We start from the raw sequence: 22,885 nt of genomic DNA, 5'->3' as shown, positions 1-22,885 counted from the left end.
AGACCAGCCTGGCCAACATGGTGAATCCACATCTCTACTAAAAATACAAAAATTAGCTGGCCATGGGGGTGCATGCATGTAGTCCCAGCTACTCGGGAGGCTGAGGTGAGACAGTCACTTGAACCCGGGAGGCAGAGGTTGCAGTGAGCAGGGATTGTGCCACTGTACTCCAGCCTGGGCAACAAGGCGAGACTCTGTCTTAAAAGAAAAAAAAGAAAAAAAGAAAAGAAAAATGAAGTCAATGATCTCCAGATGAGATCCTCCTGGATGACCTGGGTGGAGTCTACATCCAATGACAAGTGTCCTCATAATAGAGACAGGAGGAAAAGACAGAGCAAAGGGGAATGTCATGTGAAGATGGAGGCAGAGATTGGAGTGATGCAGCCACAAGCCAAAGAACTCTGGCAGCCACTAGAAGCTGAAAAAGACAAGGAAGCATCCTTCCCTAGTCTTTGGAGGGAGGATGGCCCTGGTGACACCTTGATTTAGGACTTATGGCCTCCAGAACTGTGAAATGGAGACCCGGTCTCCCTATGTTGTGCAGGTTGATCTCGAAGTCCTGGGCTCAAGTGATCCTCCCATCTCGGCCTCCCAAAGTTCTGGGATTACAGGTGTGAGCCTCTGTGCCTGGCCTCATTTCTGTTGTTTTAAGCCACCAAGTTTGTGGTAATTTGCTACAGCAGCCCTGGGAAAATACTAATAGGCAGGAAGCTGGAGTGGGGAACAGCAAAGTCAGGGGACAGGGCGGCCAGACTAGAGGCTGGAGAAGACCAGGCAGGTGGCAGGATGAGGCGTGCTCACCTCCCACACACACCAGGAGCAGGGCAGTCCTCTTACTCACAGGCAGGTCCATTCCCCTAAGGTCTCTACCTTCACTGATTTTCTTTAGAAAGAAGAAAGAGAGTGATGGTGGTAAGGACAACAGGGCCCTGGGGTGCACATGGCTATGCTGTGGCCTGGAGAGAGGCAGACTCTTCTCAAAGAGAGGTTAAGGGCCTCTAGCCTTTGCTAGAGCATGGCTACAAGCAAGGTGGCTAAGGTCAAGAGACCACGGTGCAGAGGCAGATGCCAGCAGGCTAAAGGACAATTCTGGAATGGGGCAGTGGCAGGGGTCCTGTGTCTTTGGGCTTCTTTGATCCCTGAGACACTTTGGACGGGACAGAGCCTTGGCCACCAACGGGGTCATGTCTGTTTAAACAAAATTTAACACGGGAGGTAAATCATTAACTCATTGAAGAAACAAACAGGAGTGCAGGACATATCTCTAGCAACAGGACTCGAGAGTCACAGGGATGTTAAGAACTCCTGAATATCAGAAGTGGCTGCCACTCATGGCTTCTGCAAGTGAGTGCAAGCATTCGGTGAGCACCTTCTATAAGCGAGTCTCTGTGCCAGGTGCTGTGGGAACAGATGCGTGAAGATGCTCAGAGTCTGTCTTGAGCTTGGAGCTGGGGGAATATGAACTCACAGCCATTGTGAGCATGCCCATGCCTGTCTCCAGGCCCACCACGGCCCATCCATCATCTCATGTAATTCTCATGCCTCTGAGGTAGGGCAAGGATTGCCCGCATTTCATAGACAAGGAAACCCAAGCTCAGAGACGGAGAGCAACTTGTCTCAGCCACACAGCTTGTCAGTGGTGGAGAAAAACAAACAGAAGCTGGCTTTTGCAAAAAGGGGAAGAAATTGTTAGGGTTCGAGGATGTGTTTAGGAACTTAAGGGCAGGAAGCACAGCTTCCTAAAAGACAGGAGCCAGGTCCAGCAAAGCCATCAGGAGGCAAGACAGCCACTGACCCTGTCTGGGACCATAGAGTCTCCCAATTCTACTTCTCACGGAAGATTTATTTTATTCTTCCCTCTATTTGGAGGTTAAGAGCAAGAGTTCTGGCATCAGATAGGGGTCCAGTCCTGCCTTCACCATTTATTACCTCTGTGACCTCAGGTAAGCCTACTTCCCCACCTACAAAACAGGGATACCACGGTCCCCAGGGAAGGATCACAGGAGAAAACATGGGCAAAGCCACTGGCACAGTGCCTGGCACATAATAAATGCTCAATAAAACCCAAGTTGCTATTATCATTTCACTGGTAGGAAACAGCCTCCCCAGGCCTCCCAGCTCCACGAACACCCATCAACTCACTAGCACCCTCCTTCTGACTTCTTCAGCCAGAAAAAGCAACTATTGCAAGTTGGTATAGCAACTATACCACTATAGCAAGGGAGAGAGGGAGGGTCATTTCATTCAAACACAGTTTCAAGTATGTGTGGACTAGTTTAAAGAAAAGTAGAGGCCGGAGAAGTTGAGTAGACTAGTCAAAAGGTTTATGTGACAGGAATTTCAACTGCAGGGTGTTGTGATCAACCTTTTCTGATTCCTCCATCATGAACACTTGGGGTATTGGGGGAGGGCAGTCAAGCTGAGGGAACAGCAGGATGAGGGCTCAGAGGTGGGAAAGGGCATGGTATGTTTGAGGGGGTGGTTGCTCTATAGGCCATGGAAGGTGCAGAAGAGGCAGGAGGTATAGTTCGGGGCCCAATTAAGAAAAAGCCTTGAGGCCAGGGTCGGTGCCTCATGCCTGTAATTCCAGCACTTTGGGAAGCCAAGGTGGGAGGATGGCTTGAGGCCAGGAGTTTGAGAACAGCCTGGGCAACATAGCGAGATCTCCATCTCTACAAAAAGTAAAACAATTAACCAGACATGATGGCATGCTGAGATGGCAGTTCCAGGTACTTGGAAGGCTGAGGCAAGAGGATTGCTTGAGCCCAGGAGTTTGAGGCAGCAGTGAATTATGATGGTGTCACTGAACTTCAGCCCGGATGACAGAGGGAGACCCTGTCAGGAACGAAGGAAGGAAGGGAGGGAGGGAGAGGGAGAGAGAGAGAGAGGAAAGAAGGAAGGAAGGAAGGAAGGAAGGAAGGAAGGAAGGAAGGAAGGAAGGAAGGAAGGAAGGAAGGAAGGAAGGGAGAGAGAAAGAGAGAGAGAGAAAGAAAGAAAGAAAGAGTGAGACAGAGAGAGAGGGAGGGAGGGAGGGAGGAAGGGAGGGAGGGAGGAAAGAAAGAAGGAAAGAAAGAAAAAGAGAGAGAGAGAAACAGAGAGAGAAAGCAAGCAAGCTGGCTGGCCACAGTGGCTCACGCCTGTAATTCCAGCACTTTGGGAGTCCGAGGCAGGCGGATCACAAGGTCAGGAGATCGAGACCATCCTGGCTAACACGGTGAAACCCCGTCTCTACTTAAAGTACAAAAAATTAGCCGGGCATGGTGGCACGCATCTGTAGTCCCAGCTACTCGGGAGGCTGAGGCAGGAGAATGGCGTGAACCCGGGAGGTGGAGCTTGCAGTGAGCCAAGATCGCACCACTGCACTTCAGCCTGGGCGACAGAGTGAGACTCCGTCTCAAACAAACAAACAAAAACAAACAAACAAACAAACAAAAAAAAACAGAAGGAAAGAAAAAACAGGCCTTGAATGTCAGGATTTTATTTTATTTTGGTGTAGACTCAAGAGTCATTCATTCATTTAGCAAACATGTGTGGGAGGCATTATGCTGCGTTCAACTGTATGGGAGGCATTTTGCCAGGGATTAATTACCTGCCTAAGCAAAAGGCATAGTCCTTGTCCTCAGGGAGTTAAATGGTCTAGTAGGAGGAAACAGGCACAAAAACGGATGAATGTTTTGCAGCATGATCCAAGCTCCAAGAGGGATCTGCTGAAGTGGGAGAACAGAGGGAGGAGCACCTGTCCACCAGCGGTTTGGGAGAGGGGCAGAACTAACTAGAGGAAGCAACTACCTCTAACTAGTTACCTCTAACTAACTAGAGGAAGCAACTACCCTGTCTATTTTTGCTTTTATGTGTTTTGCCTGACTACCATCCATTCCTTCTTTACTAAGTGGACACAGTCATCAGCCAAGCTTGGTCCTCATAGTTTCAAGGTACTGACTCAGGTCCCCTGCTCCAGAGAAGGGCAAATGAGCCAAGTCTAGCCAATCAACAGAGGCTATCTCCCTGGCCATAGTGATTGGTTCAGAGAGGTGTACATAAATCAGGTGTGGCCAATGAGAGTCAACCCATGATTTGGGTGGCACTGAGGGGAAAGGAGCTCTCTTTTTACCAGGAGTGCTGGCAACGTGGATTATCTGAGCCCGGAAGAGAGGGGCCGCCATGTAAGAAACCGAGAAAAGTGGCGTCACAGAGGAAAGCAGAGCAGCAAACTGGAGAGCAATGGCATCTGACAGTGTCTTTGAGCCCCTGGTCCCATTTGTGTCTGAACCGGAAATTATCTCTAGACCTCAGCTAGGCAGAGTGACTCACGCCTGTAATCCCAGCACTTTGGGAGGCCAAGGTGGGTGGATCACTTGAGTCCAGGAATTCGAGACCAGCCTGGGCAAGATGGCAAAACCCCGTCCCTACTAAAAGTCTTTTTTTTAATCATCTGGGCTTGGTGGTGCGTGCCTGTAGTCCCAGCTTCTCAGGAGGCTGAAGTGGGAGGATCACTTGAAACCAGGAGGTTGGAGCTGCAGTGAGCTGAGATTGTGCCACTGCACTCCAGCCTGGGTGACAAAGTGAGACCCTGTCTCAAAAAAAAAAAATAATATATATATATATATAAAATATATATACACAAATATACATGTATATAGTTACTGTATTAGTCTATTCTCATGTTGCTAAAGACATACCCGAGACTACATAATTTATAAAGGAAAGAGGTTTAATTGACTCACAGTTCCACATGGCTGGGGAGGGTCTCACAATCATGGCTGAAGGCGAATGAGGAGCAAAGGCACTTCTCACATGGCAGCAGGCAAGAGAGCTTGTGCTGGGGAACTCCCCTTTATAAAACCATCAGATCTCGTGAGATGTATTTACTCTCAGGAGAACAGCAGGGAAAACATGCCCCCATGATTCAATCACCTCCTACCAGATCCTTCCCACAACACGTGGGAATTATGGGAGCTACAATCCAAGATGAGATCTGGGTGGGGACACAGCCAAACCTTATCAATATATTATCTCTGGACCTTGAAGTTATGCAAATCACTAAATTAGCTTTTTTTTTTTTTTTTTTTTTTTGAGACAGGGTTTTGTTCTTGTTGCCCAGGCTGGAGTGCAATGGCATGATCTCAGTTCACCGCAACCTCCGCCTCCCAGGTTCAAGGGATTCTTCTGCTTCAGCCTCCCAAGTAGCTGGGATTACAGGCAGGTGCCACCACACCTGGCTAATCTTGTCTTTTTAGTAGAGACAGGGTTTCTCCATGTCGATCAGGCTGGTCTCGAACTCCTGACCTTAGGTGATCCACCCGCCTCGGCCTCCCAAAGTGCTGGGATTACAGGTGTGAGCCATCTTTTTTCTTTTTTTTTTTTTTTTTTGAGACAGAGTCTCACTCTGTCGCCCAGGGGCAAGATCTCCGTCTCAGCTCGCTTCAACCTCCGCCTCCCGGGTTCAAACGATTCTCCTGCCTCAGCTTCCTGAGTAGCTGGGATTACAAGCGCCCGATACCATGCCCAGCTAATTTTTGTATTTTTAGTAGAGATGGGGTTTCACCATGTTGCTCAGACTGCTCTTGAACTCCTGACCTCAGATAATCCACCTGCCTTGGCCTCCCAAAGTGCTGGTATTACAGACTTGAGCCACCATGCCCGCCCTAAATTATCTTTTTTGCTAAGGCAATTTGAGAAGGCTTTCTGTCACTATAAGAGAAAGGGTTTTAATATGTTTGATCTCTTATTCCAGACTTTTGGTTTTCCTTTTTTTCTAAATAATTCTGATAAGTTTCTTCTATACCATCCCGGAAAAAAAACATATATATTTGTATACATATATATGGAGTTCATATATATATATAAATATATAATTTCACTGTATTTTCAAGGACATTCATTGCAGCAGTGTTTGTAGAAGCCAAAGAGTGGAAACAATCTGCATCCACCAACAGAGGAGTTATAGATAAATGAAGTTATAGCCTACATTTGCTTTAAAATAATGCAGAGGGGGAGGGAAGGAGACAGTATGGGAGAAAAGCTGAAGCAAGACTGGCCAGATTTTAATAATTAGTGAAACTGGGCTCATCCAGTTCCATTCACTCTCTTGAATATGTTTGAAATTTTCTAAGATAAAATTTTTAAAAATTTAAATTATGTTATATCCATTACCAGAATATTCTGCAACAGTGAAAAGTGAAACAGGGCCGGGCGCGGTGGCTCACGCCTGTAATTTTTGGTATTTTTAGTAGAGATGGGGTTTCACCACGTTGGCCAGGCTGGTCTCGAACTCCTAACCTCAGGGGATCTGCCTGCCTTGGCCTCTAAAGGGGTGGGATTACAGGCGTGAGCCACCGCTCCCGGCCAGTTAATGAGTTTTAATAAAATAATAAAGACCCATGATCCCACCATCCAGAATGAAAACTAGGACTTTGAAAATAACCTACAGGCCGGGTCAGGTGACTCACGCCTGTAATCCCAGCACTTTGGGAGGCTGAGGCAGGTGGATCACGAGGTCAGGAGATCAAGCCCATCCTGGCTAACACAGTGAAACTGTCTCTACTAAAAAAAAAAAAAAAAAAAATACAAAAAATTAGCCGGGCGTGGTGGCAGGCGCCTGTAGTCCCAGCTACTCGGGAGGCTATATATATATATATACACACACACACACACACACACACACACACATATACACACACACACATATATACACACACACATCTTGATATATATATATATATATATACACACAAACACATACACACTGTATATATGTATATAGTATATATACATATACTGTTGCACTGCTGCAAGCCAGTGCCCCAAACACACAAACGAAGAAGGCAATGCTGTGGGATATCTCTCTTCCACATCATGTCTGTGCTCAGTATTTAATTGTTGCCAGATAGCACCTGTGTATAAATGAGACCATGTAGGAATATGGGCACCTCCATGCTGTGTACTTTTATTGATCTATTAGCTTATTGTAGGTTCTAGGTCTCAGTTTTCTGATCGCTAAGGTGTCTTTCAGCAACAAAATGTGAGGCTTATTTGAATTCCATGTCACATTTGGAGATGACAGATTTGTCATCTTCTGTGTTGTGAGTTATTTCTTCCAAGTGCCCTCAATTGAAATGATAAGGAGGCTGTACATGGTGGCTCAGGCATGTAATCCTGGCACTTTGGGAGGCTGAGATGGGAGGATCACTTGAAGCCAGGAGTTTGACCAGCCTGGGCAACAAAGCAAGATCCTGTCTCTATAAAAACAAAAACAAAAACAGGCCACACATGTTGACTCACGCCTATAATCCCAGCACGTTGAGAGGCCAAGGCGGGTGAATCCCTTGAGGTCAGGAGTTCAAGACCAGCTTGGCCAACATGGTGAAACCCCATCCCTACTAAAAATACAAAAATTAGCTGGGTGTGGTGGCGCACACCTGTAATCCCAGTTAATCAGGAGGCTGAGGCAGGAGAATTGGATGAACCCGGGTCGCATCACAGCACTCCAGCCTGGGCAATAGAGCGAGACTCTGTCTCAAAAACAAAACAAAAACAACAAACCAAAAGTTAACCAGGTGTGGTGGTGCATGTCTGTCATTCTAATTACTCAGGAGGCTGAGGTGGGAGGATTGCTCGAGCCCAGAACTTTGGGGTTATAATGAGCTATGATCAATGCACTCCAGCCTGGGCAATACAGTGAAACTCTGTTTCAGGAAAAGTAAAATAAAAATAACAATAAATGATAAGGAACTCTAGTCTGAGTATTTTTTCATTCATTCACTTAATTAATACATAGAGCACTTCTTTATTTTAGGTTTCTGGCTTTGGAATCCTTTTCATTTTCCTTGATTTGCAAAAGATTTTTTGAGAGGTACATACTAGAGATTGAAAAGTGAAGCTACGTTTGGTTCAACCGCTTTTAGAAAGTTTGGGTTTCTTGATCCACCTCAATCTCAGTTTCTTTGGTTTGTTGGTGCATATGTTGTATGTGAGTGTCTACCTCTTATCGCTGCTGCTAGTCACTGAACTAGTCAGCTTTACTGCTCCATTTGTCAGGAGTCTTTAGTTACAGGGATGGATCCAAGTGCTAAATGGATGCAACCAGTACCCTTCCTCTTCTTATTTATCTCATCTCAGCTTGTCTCTGCTCCTTTTTCCTGCAGCAGCAACAGCAGCGATAGCCCCATTTTCTATGTGGTTGAGGAAAAAAGTCACAGTTTAAGTTTACATAATCCTTACAGTTTGAGAGGCCAGAGGAGAAGAAAGATCTCTCTCCTAAATTGCCATAGCTCATATTTCAGGGAAGATTCTAATTGGTCCTACCTTGGTCACATGCCCACTTCTGAACCAATGCTTGTAGTTAGGGGAGTGCAGTGCTTTGATTGGCTAGTCTGAGTCACATGCCCGCTTATGTTGGGATGCTGAGCTCTGTGATTGACAGCCCCCCGAAGATAGCATGGGCCAGGAAGGCATGATACCCTAGGAAGGGATGTTGAGTCAGTAATTCCTGTTCATTACTACCTCCCTGCAAGCTGATGTTGTTTCCCACTCACAGTGAATGGACTGTATATTCTCACCCAAACTATCCTCTTTCCTGTTAACTCACCTCTGTGGTAAGCTCTCCTGTCTGATATTGTTTGACATAAGTAATTGGCCTTTATTTCTTTCTGACGTTTTCTCCCAATCCTTTTCTCTTTATCTTCAAATAGAGATATGATCAGTGTAAAAGCAACATGACTTCCCTATCTTTTGAAGGTCTAATGATCCCTCATCCATCATCAGCCTTTCTTGGCCAAGTAGGCATATGATTACATTTCCACTTCAATTAAATGCTGCACCCTGAAGACAGATGCCTCTTGTGGTCGAGGGTGCTGCCCACGAATACAACTGTGTCCTATATATAGTGCAGTATTTATACTTCTGAGGTCTTGGAACTTCTTCCTTTTCCTCACCTTAATAGCTTAGAAGTGATCATTTTACAACTTGGTCCAATCAGTGTCTACTTTGTCTAATTTTCTTCTGTGTCTCTTGAGTCAAAAATGGCCTATAGATGTATTCATTTAGCTCCACAGAAATACTAATCTTTAAAAATCTATCACAAACATTTAGGCCAGGCACAGTGGCTCACGCGTGTAATCCCAGCTCTTTGAGAGGCCAAGGCGGGTGGATCACCTGAGGTCAGGAGTTGGAGACCAGTCTGGCCAACATGGCGAAACCCCATCTCTACTAAACATACAAAAATTACCCAGACGTGGTGGTGTGCACCTGTAATCCCAGCTACCCAGGAGGCTGAGGCAGGAGAATCGCTGGAACCCAGGAGGCAGAGGCTGCAGTGAGCCAAGATTGTGCCACTGCACTCCAGCGTGGGCAACAGAGCAAGACTCTGTCTCAGAAAGAAAAAAAGAAAATCTATTGCGAACATTTAAAAACTAGGAGATGCTACAAACAAATAAGAATTTTTATTTCTTTTGAACAAATCAGAAGATCTGTGTGTCTTGGTTCCACATTCCCCATAGCAGTGACATGCTGGAGTGGCCCTCTGGACTGGCCATGCATTCCCCAGGCCACCACTCCCAAGGGTGTTCCCATTTGAAGCACTGTTGTCATTTACCATCTCATTTGCTGGTTATTTTTGCTTACATTTGGCCCACTTCACTCAGTCACATTCCCTGCCTGGCCCCTGGAGCGCTCTTGGAGTTTGTGACTCCCGGCTGGGCAGCCATTGCAAATCAGGGGCAGGTTGAAGCAAGGTTTAAACTACTGATGAGTTGGGGCCTAGATTGGCTTTCTGCCTCAAGGCTCAAAGTAGACATAGATTGATGGCATACTTCAAAGGCCAAAGAGATACTTCTAAGAGTTTTGAAAGAACTGCCGCTACTTGTCTATATAACATCTATTGTGCCTTTCAAGAGAATTATATGATGTTTAAATACAATAAACGAAAGTTTCCAGAAATAGATATAAATACTGTGGAAGAATGCTAGCATGTCGTACATCTGAATCACCTGAAAGAAGCAACATAAGGTTCAAAGTCTTAAAATTATTTTGTAAAATGTTAATGTGTACTTATATTTTATTAAAATCTTTTATTGATTTCTTTGTCTGTCCCATATAGTAATAAATGTTTCCTGATGGAAGGAAGAAATGGAAAAAGAAAGGAACTACTTGAATACGGTTAATCCATTTTTTTAATTTAGCTTTTTTTGTTGTTGTTTTTTCTTGAAATGGAGTCTTGCTCAGTCGCACAGGCTGGAGTGCATTTGCATGATCTCGGCTGGCTGCAACCTCTGCCTTCCAGGCAATTCTCCTGCCTTGGCCACCTGAGTAGCTGGGACTACAGGCACATGCCACCACGCCTGGCTAATTTTTAAATTTTTTAAGTAGAGACGGGGTTTTACCAAGTTGGCCAGGCAGGGCACAAACTGCTGACCTCAAGTGATTCACTTGCCTTGGCCTCCCAAAGTACTGGGATTTCAGATGTAAGCCACCGCCCTGGCCATTTTTTTTTTTTTTTTTTTTTTGAGACGGAGTCTCGCTCTGTCGCCCAGGCTGGAGTGCAGTGGCGTGATCTCGGCTCACTGCAACCTCTGCCTCCCGCGTTCACACCATTATCCTGCCTCAGCCTCCGAAGTAACTGGTAGCTGGGACTACAGGTGCCCACCACCACGCCCGGCTAAGATTTTTGTATTTTTTTAGAAGAGATGGGGTTTCACCGTGTTAGCCAGGATGGTCTTGATCTCCTGACTTTGCAATCCACCCACCTTGGCCTCCCAAAGTGCCAGGATTACAGGTATGAGCCACTGCGCCCGGCCCCATTTTTTTTTTTTTTTTTTTTTTTTTTTTTTTTGAGACAGAGTCTAGCTCTGTCGCCCAGGCGGAGTGCAGTGGTGTAATCTCAGCTCACTGCAAGCTCTGCCTCCTGGGTTCACGCCATCCTCCTGCCTCAGCCTCCCGAGTAGCTGGGACTACAGGTGCCCGATACCACGCCCAGCTAATTTTTTGTATTTTTAGTAGAGACGGGGTTTCACCGTGTTAGCCAGGATGGTCTTGATCTTCTGACCTTGTGATCCAGCCACCTTGGCCTCCCAAAGTGCTGGGATTACAGGCGTGAGCCACCGCGCCCGACGCCCAGCCCCATTTTTAAAATTTAGTTTTTATTTTTAAATAATTAGAAGTTGCAGAAATAGTACACAGGGCTTCTGTCTCAGCTTTCCCCAATGGTGACATCTTCCATAACTACAGGCCAATCCGCTTCCATATTCCAGTGGTACACATGGGTGTTCAATACAGTTTATTGAATCTATTTGCATATAGGAAATGAATGTTATAATCAGTTGATTTAGCATGTTAGTCTTTTTATTTATTTTTATTACTTTTGAATATGTAATAAAATGCACGTGAAGCAAACTTCACTAGGTACAAAGGATATACAGTTGTCCCTTGGTATCCATGGGGGATTGGTTCCAGGACCTTCTGCAGATATCAAAATCCAACGATGTTCAAATCCTTTATATAAAATGGTGTACAGTAGCCAGGCGCAGTGGCTCACTCCTGTAATCCCAGCACTTTGGGAGGGTGAGGCGGGCAGATCACATGGGGTCAGGAGTTCAAGACCAGCCCGGCCAACATAATGAAACCCCGTCTCTACTAAAAATAGAAAAAAAAATTAGCTGGGCGTGGTGGTGGGCGCCTGTAATCCCAGCTACTCAGGAGACTGAGGCAGGAGAATCACTAGAACAATTTGTAAAAAAAAAAAAAAAAAAAAAGTGTACAGTTCGCATATAACCTATACACATTTCCTGTATACTTTATTTATTTATTTATTTATTTTGAGACGGAGTCTTGCTCTGTCACCCTAGCGGCAGTGCAGTGGTGCGAACTCGGCTTACTGCAACCTCCAAATCCTGGGGTTCAAGTGATTCTCCTGCCTCAGCCTCCTGAGTAGCTGGGACTATAGGCGCCCACCACCACGCCTGGCTAATTTTTTGTATTTTTAATAGAGACAGGTTTTCCCCATGTTAGCCAGGATGGTCTCAAACTCCTGACCTCGTGATCTGCCCTCCTCAGCCTCCCAAAGTGCTGAGATGACAGGGGTGCCCGGCCACCTTATTTTTATTTATTTATTTATTTATTTTGAGATGGAGTTTCATTCTGTCTCCCAGGCTGGAGTGCAGTGGCGCGATCTTGGCTCACTGCAAGCTTCGCCTCCCAGGTTCATGCCAGGAGCCTCCACCTCCTGGGTTCAAGAGATCCTCCTACCTTACCCTCACAAGTAGCTGGAACCACAGTGATTCTCCTGCCTCAGCCTCCCGAGTGGCTGGGACTACAGGCGCCTGCCACCACGCCCGGCTAATTTTCTTGTATTTTCTTTTTTCTTTTTTTTTTTTTTGAGACAGAGTCTCGCTCTGTCACCCAGGCTGGAGTGCAGTGGCCAGATCTCAGCTCACTGCAAGCTCCGCCTCCTGGGTTCACGCCATTCTTCTGCCTCAGCCTCCCAAGTAGCTGGGACTACAGGCGCCCGCCACCTCGCCCGGCTAGTTTTTTGTATTTTTTTAGTAGAGACGGGGTTTCACCGTATTGGCCAGGATGGTCTCGATCTCCTGACCTCGTGATCCACCCGTCTCGGCCTCCCAAAGTGCTGGGATTACAGGCTTGAGCCACCGCGCCCGGCCATTTTCTTGTATTTTCAGTAGAGACGGGGTTTCACCGTGTTAACCAGGATGGTCTTGATCTCCTGACCTCGTGATCCGCCCACCTCAGTCTCCCAAAGTGCTGGGATTACATGTGTGAGCCACCGTGCCTGGCCCTTTTTTTCCTGAATAGTCTCTATTCATAGTTCATTGAATCCATGAATGCAGAACTCACAGAAATGGAGGGCTGACTTTTCAGGGAAAAGTAAGTTTCCCTTTATTCCTTGCCTCCCAGTCACTAAGATGCCTCTCCCAAGACAACCGTTTATTAGTTTCTGATGTCTCCTTCCATATATACGTAATGTTTGCAAACCTTCATGTATCTGTTGTCTACTCACCCACCCCTCTTCTGTTGTAGAATACCATATGCATCTGTGTTTATTTAGCACAGATACAGTCTCTTTAGGTACTAAATCATATGTTTATGAATTTGAAATCCCTGAACTCACTATTTAGTCATATAAATAGAACTTTGCTCGTAGAACATTTCCTGAAGCTTTGTGTAGTTTTTGGCCTAAGTCAGTAAGATTTGCCAAAGGTTTGGCAGCTTTAACCAATGCTGATGCACCGGTTCTCAGTTATTTTCTTCTGAGCTGTGTCTGATAAGCAAGAAAAGGAATAAGTTAAATTACACCCAGGATGATCTGCTAGGGATGTGCCACACAAGATAATGAATGTGCTTCACTTCTATCACTTGATCCAGCTTGTGGATCCCTTCCTTGTCCTAGCTGATGGCTCTTATCTCTTATTTGAAGTTATTTTCTATCTCCCCTTGCTGCCTGCCAGATTTTGGTGAAACTTCATTACTCAGTGAGTATTTCCTTTCTGAACAGCTTCACACTGCTAAAAGATGAATCATGCTACCTCTGTGTTGCTGAACCACATCTTATTAAGCCTATGTTTCTCTTTCTCTCTCTGAGACAGAGTCTTGCTCTGTTGCTCAGTCTGGAGTGCAGTGGCACGATCTTAGCTCACTGCAGCCTCCACCTCCTGAGTTCAAGAGATCCTCCTACCTTACCCTCACAAGTAGCTGGAACCACAGGTGCCCACCACCATGCTTGGCTGTTTTTTTTTTTTTTTTTTTTTTTTTTTGAGATGAGGGTCGCTTTATGTTGCCGAGGCTCTTTTTCCTTTTCCTTTTTTCTTTTTTTTTTGGCATATGAAAATTTATTACTACAGTGTTTTCACCATTAAAATTTATGATCTTGGTCTTTCCTTCTTTCCTTTACATAGGGCCAAAGAGACACATTGGCTACTTTGACAACCTTAAAGCGGACTCCAGGAATATCACCAACAGCACGACCTTTGCGACCAGATCCAGCAACCAGAACTTCATCATTTTCCTCAATAAATATCAAGCAACTGTCGTTGGGTACAAAGGCTGTGATTTTCTTGCCGTTCTTGATCAGCTGGACCCTGACACACTTCCTAATGGCAGAATTTGGCTGTGTGACTTCAACTCCTACTTTTTCCAGCATGATTCCTTTTGCATGAGAAGCACCTCCAAAAGGGTTGGCCTTCAGGGCTGTGCCCAAATGGGCTCTCTTGTACTGTTTATCATGCCACTTCTGGTCTCATTGGTGACTACAGAGCTTCCTAGCAGTACGAAGTCCACGACACTTGCCCATCCTGTCGGTGCCACGGGCCTCCCTTTTTCCTTTTTCTTCTTGAGAGATGGGGTCTTGCCATGTTGCCCAGGCTGGATTTGAACACCTGTGCTCGAGGGATCCTCCTACTTCAGTCTCCTGAGTAGCAGGGATTATAGGCACATGCCACAGTGCCCAGCTTTCATATCTTTCCTTTTCTCTCTTTCTTTTTTTTTGAGATAGAGTCTCACTCTGTTGCCTAGGCTGGAGTGCACTGGCACAATCTTGGCTCACTGTAACTTCTGACTCCTGGGTTCAAGCGATTCTCCTGTCTCAGTCTCCCAAGCAGCTGGGACTATAGGTATGTGCCACCATGCCTGGCTAACTTTTTTGTATTTTTAGTAGAGATGGAGTTTCACCATGTTGGCCAAACTGGTCTCGAACTCCTGGCCTCAAGTGATCCACCCTCCTTGGTCTCCCAAAGTGCTGGGATTACGGGCATGAGACATCGTGCCTGGCCTCATATCTTTCTTTAAGTAGACTTTAAAAAATCAAAATTGGTTTGTTTTCTGACCCTTGTGTGGGTTTGCATTGCATTTCTTGAGGAAAGGATGTTCATTCTTCTTCACACTCAGAAATTATTTTGGTCCCATGAAGCCCAATGCTCCAGTGCAGCTGTTAAAAACCTGCCCCAAATATTTGCAAAATGGGAGGAATACACATTGATGAGGTTATCACTCATTCATTTAGTTATTAATTCATGCAACAAATATTTACTGAGTGCGTACTCTGGGTCAGGCAGCCTCGGCCTAAGTCACTGAGCAAGACAAAGATCTCTGTCATTAGAGAGCTTGCTCTCTGGTATGTGTGCATGTGGGGTGTGGAGGACAGACAAAAATAAATATGCAAATTATTTAGTATGTTAGAAGATGATAAATACCACAGGGATAGGGGAAGGCAGGCCAAGGGAGGATAGGAGTGGATGACAGGGGGCACATTGCAGTTTAAAAGAGCATTGCCAGGGTAGTCCCTGTTGAGGGTGTGAAATGTGCGCTAAGACTTCAAAGAGCAGAGGATATCCTTATGCTGTATCCTGTGTGTGTGTGTGTGTGTGTGTGTGTGTGTGTGTGTGTGTGTATTTGCATGAAAATACCACTAAAGACAGATTTTTTTTTTTTTTTTGGAGACAGAGTCTAGCTCTGTCGTCCAGGCTGGAGTGCAGCGGCACAATCTCGGCTCACTGCAACCTCCGCCTCAGCCTCCCAAGTAGGTGAGACTACAGGCGTGCACCACCACAGCCGACTAGTTTTTGTATTTTTAGTAGAGACAGGGTTTCACTGTTGGCCAGGCTGGTCTCGAACTCCTGATGCCGAGTGATCTGCTTGCCTCAGTCTCCCGAAGTGCTGGGATTACAGGCGTGAGCCACCATGCCCAGATGGAAATATTTTTTAACAGCTATTTTGAGATATAAATCATACTAGCCAGGTGTGGTGGCTCATACCTGTTAATCCCAGCACTTTGAGAGACTCAGGCAGGAGAATTGCTTGAGCTCAGGAGTTTGAGTCCAATGTGGGCAATATAGCAAGACCCTGTCTTTACAAATAAAAACAAAAAATAAAAAATTTAGCTTGGTGTGGTGGTGTGTACCTGTAGCCCCAGCTACTCATGAGGCTGAGGCTGAAAGATCACTTGAGCCCAGGAGGTAAAGGCTGCAGTGAGCCGTGATGGCGTCACTGCACTCTCCTGACAGTGAGACCCTGTTTCTAAAATAAAAAAAAATTCATATGCCATAACATTGATCCTTTAAAAGTGTATGATTTAGTTGTTTTTAGTATATTTACAGAGTTGTACAACCGTCACCACTATCTAATTCCAGAATATTTTCATCACCCTCCAAAGAAACGCATTAGCACTCACTACCCATTCCTGCCTTCCCCCATCCCCTGGCAACTACTAATCTACTTTCTGTTTCTATAGATTTGCCTGTTTTGGGCATTTCATATAAATGGAATCATAGAGTATGTGGGCTTTTGGGTCTGGCTTCTTTCACTTAGCATAATGTTTTCAAGGTTCATCCATGTTGTAGCATGTATTTCATTTCCTTTTCTTTTTTTTTTTTTTTTTTTTTTTTGAGATGGAGTCTCACTCTGTCGCCCAGGCTACAGTGCAGTGGTGTGATCTTGGCTCACTGCAACCTCTGCCTTCGGGTTCAAGGGATTCTCCTGCCTCAGACTCCTGAGTAGCTGGGATTACAGGGACATGCCACCATGCCCAGCTAATTTTTGTAATTTTAGTAGAGATGGGTTTTTGCCATGTTGGCCAGGCTGGTCTCAAAATCCTGATCTCAGGTGATCCACCAGCCTTGGCCTCCCAAAGTGCTGGGATTACAGGTGTGAGCCACCGTGCCCAGCCAAGTGTTTCATTTCTTTTTTTTTTTGAAAGAAGTCTCGCTCTTGTCCCCCAGGTTTGGATCTCAGCTTACTGCAAACTCCGCCTCCCAGGTTCAAATGATTCTGCCTCTGCCTCCCAAGTAGCTCGCATTAAGGCGCCTGCCACCATACCCGGCTAATTTTTGTATTTTTAGTAGAGACAGGGTTTCACTATGTTGGCCAGGCTGGTCTCGAACTCCTGACCTCAGGTGATCAGCCTGCCTCAGCTTCCCAAAGTGCTGGGATTACAGATGTGAGCCACCGTGCCCAGCCAGTATTTCATTTCTTGATAGATAATATCTCATTGCATGGATAGACCACATTTGGTTATCCATTTATCAGTTGGTGGTAAGTGTCTTTGAATTTTAAATATTGCAAAATGTCATCCATGAGCTATAGAAATTTGCCCTCCCCCTTAATTAAGACCTGGATGGCGGCTGGGTGTGGCACCTGTAGTCCCAGCCACTCAGGAGGTTGAGCTGGGAGGATACTTGGGCACAGGAGTTCGATACTTGGGCACAGTGAGCTGGGATCAGACCACTGTATGCCAGCCAGCCTGTGCGACAGAGGGAGACCCTGTAACTAAATGAAAAAATAAAAAGACCTTGTGGGGGTCATTGTCAGGACCGATGGTGCCCAGTTGCAGTCAGCACTGGTTATGCTCGGTTTTGGAGAAACTAAAAAGCACCTCCCTCCAGAGTCCTGCTTTCCCAGGTGCCTCCCTCCTAAGCGGAAGCTCTGGGTGGTCCAAATGTGGTAATACAGATTTGTGGATTTTTCTCAAGTGTGTTTTCTGTTACACATTAGATTTTTTTTTTCAGCTTTAAAATGTAACCTTGTTAAGTTGTTTACTCAAGAAAATTCTCAATGAGTTTTCTTTCTTTCTTTTTGTCTTTTTAACATTTTGGGTGTGGTAGCAAGTAGAAGCAGATTCATCCTAACCAAATATTTGCAAATATCTGAACAAAGCTATTCTGGCCAGGGAAGGAAGACTCCACGGAGGAAGTGGGAATTGGATCTGGCTTTTGAAGGAGGGGTTCAATTCTCAGAGGACTAGATGAGGAAGGAAAAGGCATGTTCCAAAAAGGGGCAGGGAATTAGAAGTTTATTTTCTGGGTGAGTGGGAACCTCTGAGCCCTTGAGCACGTGCCTTAGATATGTTAGTTTGGCAGCCAGCAGTCTGTGCATAGAGGGTGATAATGGTGTTGGACTCCTCTGGCCTGCACGTGGCGAGACTCTTTTCCAGACTTCTTTTGGGGAAGGTTTCCAGACTTCTTTTGGGGAAGGTGTCTGAATTACAGTCTCTGGGGCTGCAGAAAGATGAACTCCATCAGAAGGTCCTCAAGGTCTTCCCCAACTCCTTCAGTACAGACTTCAGAGAGAGAAGCTGTCTAGGCGACACCTGTGCAAGAACTGGACACGACCCAAGCTGCAAACTGCCCCGACCATCCCGGCCTTCCCCGTTCGATCCTGGAGGTGGGGGTGGGAATGGAGAACCCAGAGCGGGCGATCAAGCTTCCTGGGAACTGTGAACTGGGGCGGGGGAATCAGGAAGGACGAGGCCTTTCAAGATCAAATGGCCCTAACTCCTGCACCCGACCAGGACGTGTGGCGCCTCCAGAGAGGACGCGCATCGCCCGGAGCAGGTTGCGGTCCCGGTTCCCGCCGAACTCTAGCAACCGCGAGGAGTAATGTCTGCCGTGGGGGGCGGAGCGCAGCGGGGGCGGAGCGCGGCCGAAGGGGCGGAGCGAGGACGAAGGGGCGGAGTAGAGACGACCGGTGGGGGGCGGAGCAAGAATAATGGGGTGGAGCAAGACGGCGGGCGGGGGCGGGGCGAGGACGACGGGGCGGAGCGCAGACCGCGAGCGGGGGGCGGAGCTGGGATGATGGGGCGGAGCGAGAATAAAGGGGCGGAGCACAGATAGAAGCCGGGGCGGGGAGGGGCGGGGCGTTCTCGGCCTTCGGGCCCCGCCTCTCGCCTCAGGCGCGCCTGCCCCGCCTTCTCACTCCCCACGGCTGCGGCGGTGGCGGAGGCCGAGGGCGGGGAGGGAGGGGAGAGCGGGTCACGACGCTGCCGGGGCGGGGATAACCCCTCACGTGGAGCAGATGAAAGGGCCGCGGCGCGACGGCCGGGGGAGCCGAGCTGAGCCTGCGACCCACAAAGCCGCCGCTGCCGCCGCGATGGGGTTGTGAGGCGTCCGCCCGCGTTCGGTCCTCAGCCGGCCCGCGACTATGCCCGGCCGCGCCCGCCCTCCGCGCCCTCCCGCCGCAGGACCATGAGGCCGCGCTCGGGCGGGCGCCCAGGGGCCCCGGGCCGCTGCCGCCGCCGCCTCCGCCGCCGCCCCCGCGGCCTCCGGTGCAGCCGCCTGCCGCCGCCGCCGCCGCTGCCGCTGCTGCTCGGGCTGCTGCTGGCGGCCGCGGGGCCCGGCGCGGCGCGGGCCAAGGAGACGGCGTTCGTGGAGGTGGTGCTGTTCGAGTCGAGCCCAAGCGGCGACTACACCACCTACACCACCGGCCTCACGGGCCGCTTCTCGCGGGCCGGGGCCACGCTCAGCGCCGAGGGCGAGATCGTGCAGGTAGCTGCCCGCCGCCCGGGCCCCGCGCCGCCGCCGCCACAAGATGGCTCCGGGGGCTGCGCCCGCCGACCCCGCCGCGGGCTGCCTGACTGGCGGGCGGGCGGGAGGGGTGGCCGAGAGGCCGGCGGCATCCCTCCCTTGCGGGCGGGCAGGCTGGCGGGACGCGGCCTCCGGGGCGCAGCCGCGGGGGTCGAGCGCACGTGGGGGCTAGAGCTCCTGTGAGCCCCGGGGCGGGAGGGGGATCCTGGGCCCGGCACCCACGCTGGGGCGGCCCCCTTGGCCGGTTGGGTATTTAGGTCTGCCTCAGGTGGAAGTCCCGGGAACTACCTGTTGAATGTCAACTTTGGAAAGACAAGTGATGAGGGATGGGGTGGCTCGTTTCAGGTTGCAGGCTTTGCTTTCCATCCATGCATGTTCTTTTTGGGTGCGGCTAGGTTTGTCTGAAGGGCTGCACAACATTGGATTCTTCCTCAGAACCTGCCGCCCGCCTCACCTGTGCGCCGCTGACCCTTCTGCGGGGCTCTGGACAAGCAGCAGCAGGCAGGGGAGGAGGCGGAGCTGGTCGAGGAGTGGGGATGGGGGTTCCCTGGAGTGGCAACGGAAGGCAGCCCTCTCTGCGTGCCTCACATTACAGAGGGTAGGAGGGATACTGCCTGCCCGTCCCTCGGCCAAAGACTAATGCGAAGGGCCTGCAAATGGGGAGATGGGGTCTCTCACTGACAGGGCCTCCACCTTGGACCAAGTGAAAGAGATATGCATTCCGAAGGAAGCTGGCTAGGGAGAGCTTTAAGCTGTGCCTACTCTTTGGAGGAGGGACTCTCAACTGAAGCTTCTGCGGACGGTTAGCTGGGTGGATGTCTTCCCGCTTCCTTGGCCATGGTTTTATCAACTTGTTACTAGACGGCCAGCGCACTTATGGCAGTTAATATGCGCGCCTCGGATGGGGGCGATTTGTAAAGGTTGGCTTGTCTTTGAACCTTTGGGGTGATCGGATGTCTGCAGGGCCTAAGCTTTGTGGGCCTTCTGTGCTTTACTCTTGGATGAGTTATGAATGAAAAGAAGGGGACTGCATGGAATGATTGCATAGCAGCCCACAGCGTAGACAGCCTGTTCCGTGGTGTCCTTTTCTCTCCTTCGGTGCAGACTCAAAGCCCTGCCTTCATAGGACAGGGAGAGCTGTGCAGCTTGACTCCGTAGAGATGTGCCCTTACAAAGCTGGAGGAGGCACCCAGGCCCAAGCGATTTATCAGCAGCATTGCCTTACCGGGCTCTTATCCCCATCTGAAAACTTCTGTGACTCCTTCATTGAGCCCTTTGACTATCTATGTTAATGCTTTTGGACTTAAAAAAATGTTGTAATTATGATCTTCATAAGTTTTAGAGATGATGCTTTGCTGAAGATTCCTAAACATTTAGGTCTTGCTCCTTGCAACTTCTTGTCTTTCTTTGAGGCTTTCATTGTGCCCTGATGGTTTTCGAGATGTTTAATTTACAACCTTATAAAAAAAAAAAAAAGACGCTTTAGCGTGGCACTTGACTTTTTGAAGGAGACTTTTGAAGTTTGCAGTTTCTATCTGCAGTGTTTTAAAGTGTCACTCTTTCTCAACAGTAGTTTGTCTGGTGAGCGAGCTATCCATTATGAGGAGTGTTATGCTTTGGAGATAATCTTGGGTTCACCATTTAATACAAAATTAGCAGTTTAAACACCATTTGTAACTATTTTATCCTTGTGAGTAGAGAGATAATATGTGAATTTGGCAGAAGGAATCTATTCTCTTCTGAAACTTTTTGAAGTGCTTATCTAACTCTTTTGTAGTCCATTAGCCTAGCCAAAAAAAAAAAAAAAAAAAAGTCAATAGTTGCTAAGTAAAGAAAAGTGACTTAAATGGTATTTAATAAGTTTACCTGTTAAGCAATCACTAATAGGTGTCCTTAATTCCCTTATAGCTGCAGTAATGTTGGTGAGTTTATCTGAGTTGTCTGAATAGTCATTTCATGGTGCACCTCGTATCTTTAGTAACTTTATTGTGGTGGCTGACTTGTTGAACCTCCCTGTTTCTGCGGACAGAGTGCAGTGTGGCTTTCAGGGATGTGTGTGTACAAAGGCTAGCGTGCTTTTATGAGTTCTGCAAATACTGTTTGATTGAGGGAACTGGTGTGGACCTTGTCTGGCAGCCCTGAAAAAGTTTTTTGTAAGGAAGGCTGATGTTTTAGGGCCGCTGAGAGGGAATATAATGTTTTCTTTTGGTAAGAAATGAGAAAGCAGAAGGAATAAATTGGTGTCCAGCTTTGGATTAATCATGTTTTCTGAGTAACCTGATCTTTTCAAAACCTCCTTTTATTTACTCTTTAAAAATACCCCCTTTTGTTTACTATCTTGAAAAACCTTTATAGGCTTTAGAGATGATGCTGTGCTGAAGATTCCCAAACATTTTGTCCACAGTCTTCAAGAATAGTTTGAATCTTAACTCTTGCTCATTGTAACTTCTTGTCTTTCTTTGAGACTTTCACTGTGCCCTGGTGACACAATCTCATTGAACTTTTCAAAACTTCCTTTTATTTACTATCTTAAAAGAAAATAGTAGCTAGGCATGGTGGCTGATGCCTGTAGTCCCAGCATTTTGGGAGGCTGAGGCAGGAGGATTGCTTGAGCCTAGGAGTTCGAGACCAGCCTGGGCAACACAGTTAGACCTGGTCTCTAGACACACACACACACACACACACACACACACACACACAAAGCCCAGCGTGGTGGCATGGACCTGTAGTTCCAGCTACTTGGGAGGCTGAGGTGGGAGGATTGCTTGAGCCTGGGAGGCTGAGGTTGCAGTGAGCCATGATTACACCACTATACTCCAGCCTGGACAATGGAGCGAGACTGTCTCTCAAAAACAAACAAACAAACAAACAAAAAACAGTGTGATTTGCTGATTAGCGTTTTATCGTCTCAGAGCAGAGTTCATTTTCCTATAACTAAAGCTAAATAGTAGCATTATAGCATTGCTTTTGTTATTTCCACTGGGCTTCTATAGCAGTATTATTCATGGTTTAGGGGAGAAAAAACCTGTTTAGGAGTCTGTCACCTTTAAGAATTCTAAGATAAGAAATTGGTTTGTATTACTGATTTTTAACCCCCCTCCTTATTATATGCCAATGAAAAGTGTGTGTGTGTGTGTGTGTGTGTGTGTATTTGTATAGTAGATACCATATCACAGTCTGGTTTGCCTAGATAATTCTAACTAGAGTACCTGTTCAGTCATTTCCATGGGTTAGGGTAGGGGAAGCCTAGTTAAGAATTGTGTCAGTTTGTTTGTCAGTGTCAGAGAGAGAGAGAGTGCAAGAGGGAGGGAGGTAGTAATTCAAACCTTAGGATTCGTCATCAGGAATCTTGGTTCTTCTCCTTTGCATTTTAGCTTAAATAACTATCCCAAGGTCACCAGTGTAATCTGAATGAAGAATTTTTTTTTTTTTTTGTCTCCCATCTGTGAAAGTTGTGGTGCAAACAATTTGTGGGTATGAGATGCTATTAGTTACTTTTATTATCTTATTTATTTATGCAGTGTTAAAGCCCGTTTGCTTGTAAGAGTGTCAGGCATACAGTTTGAATGCTGGAGAAGTTAATT

General features: G+C 47.2%; 1 protein-coding gene and 1 pseudogene across 1 annotated transcript in view; one reads left to right on the top strand and one right to left on the bottom strand.

Moving 5' to 3' along the window:
• Positions 1 to 13,868: 13,868 nt before the first annotated feature.
• On the bottom strand, positions 13,869 to 14,299 carry LOC104659045 (annotated as a pseudogene).
• A 4,471-nt stretch (positions 14,300 to 18,770) lies between these two features.
• ZNRF3 (zinc and ring finger 3) overlaps positions 18,771 to 22,885 on the top strand; it is a 177,994-nt gene continuing 173,879 nt past the window's right edge. Inside the window, exon 1 of the mRNA XM_030915365.1 lies at positions 18,771 to 19,262. Within this exon, the coding sequence (XP_030771225.1) occupies positions 18,963 to 19,262 (300 nt within the window). The 5' untranslated portion in view covers positions 18,771 to 18,962. The remainder of the gene's footprint in view (positions 19,263 to 22,885) is intronic.

This window comes from Rhinopithecus roxellana, chromosome 13, assembly GCF_007565055.1.
Source record: "Rhinopithecus roxellana isolate Shanxi Qingling chromosome 13, ASM756505v1, whole genome shotgun sequence".
Taxonomy (NCBI): Eukaryota; Metazoa; Chordata; class Mammalia; order Primates; family Cercopithecidae; genus Rhinopithecus; species Rhinopithecus roxellana.
This window is presented reverse-complemented; position numbering and strand designations above follow the sequence as displayed.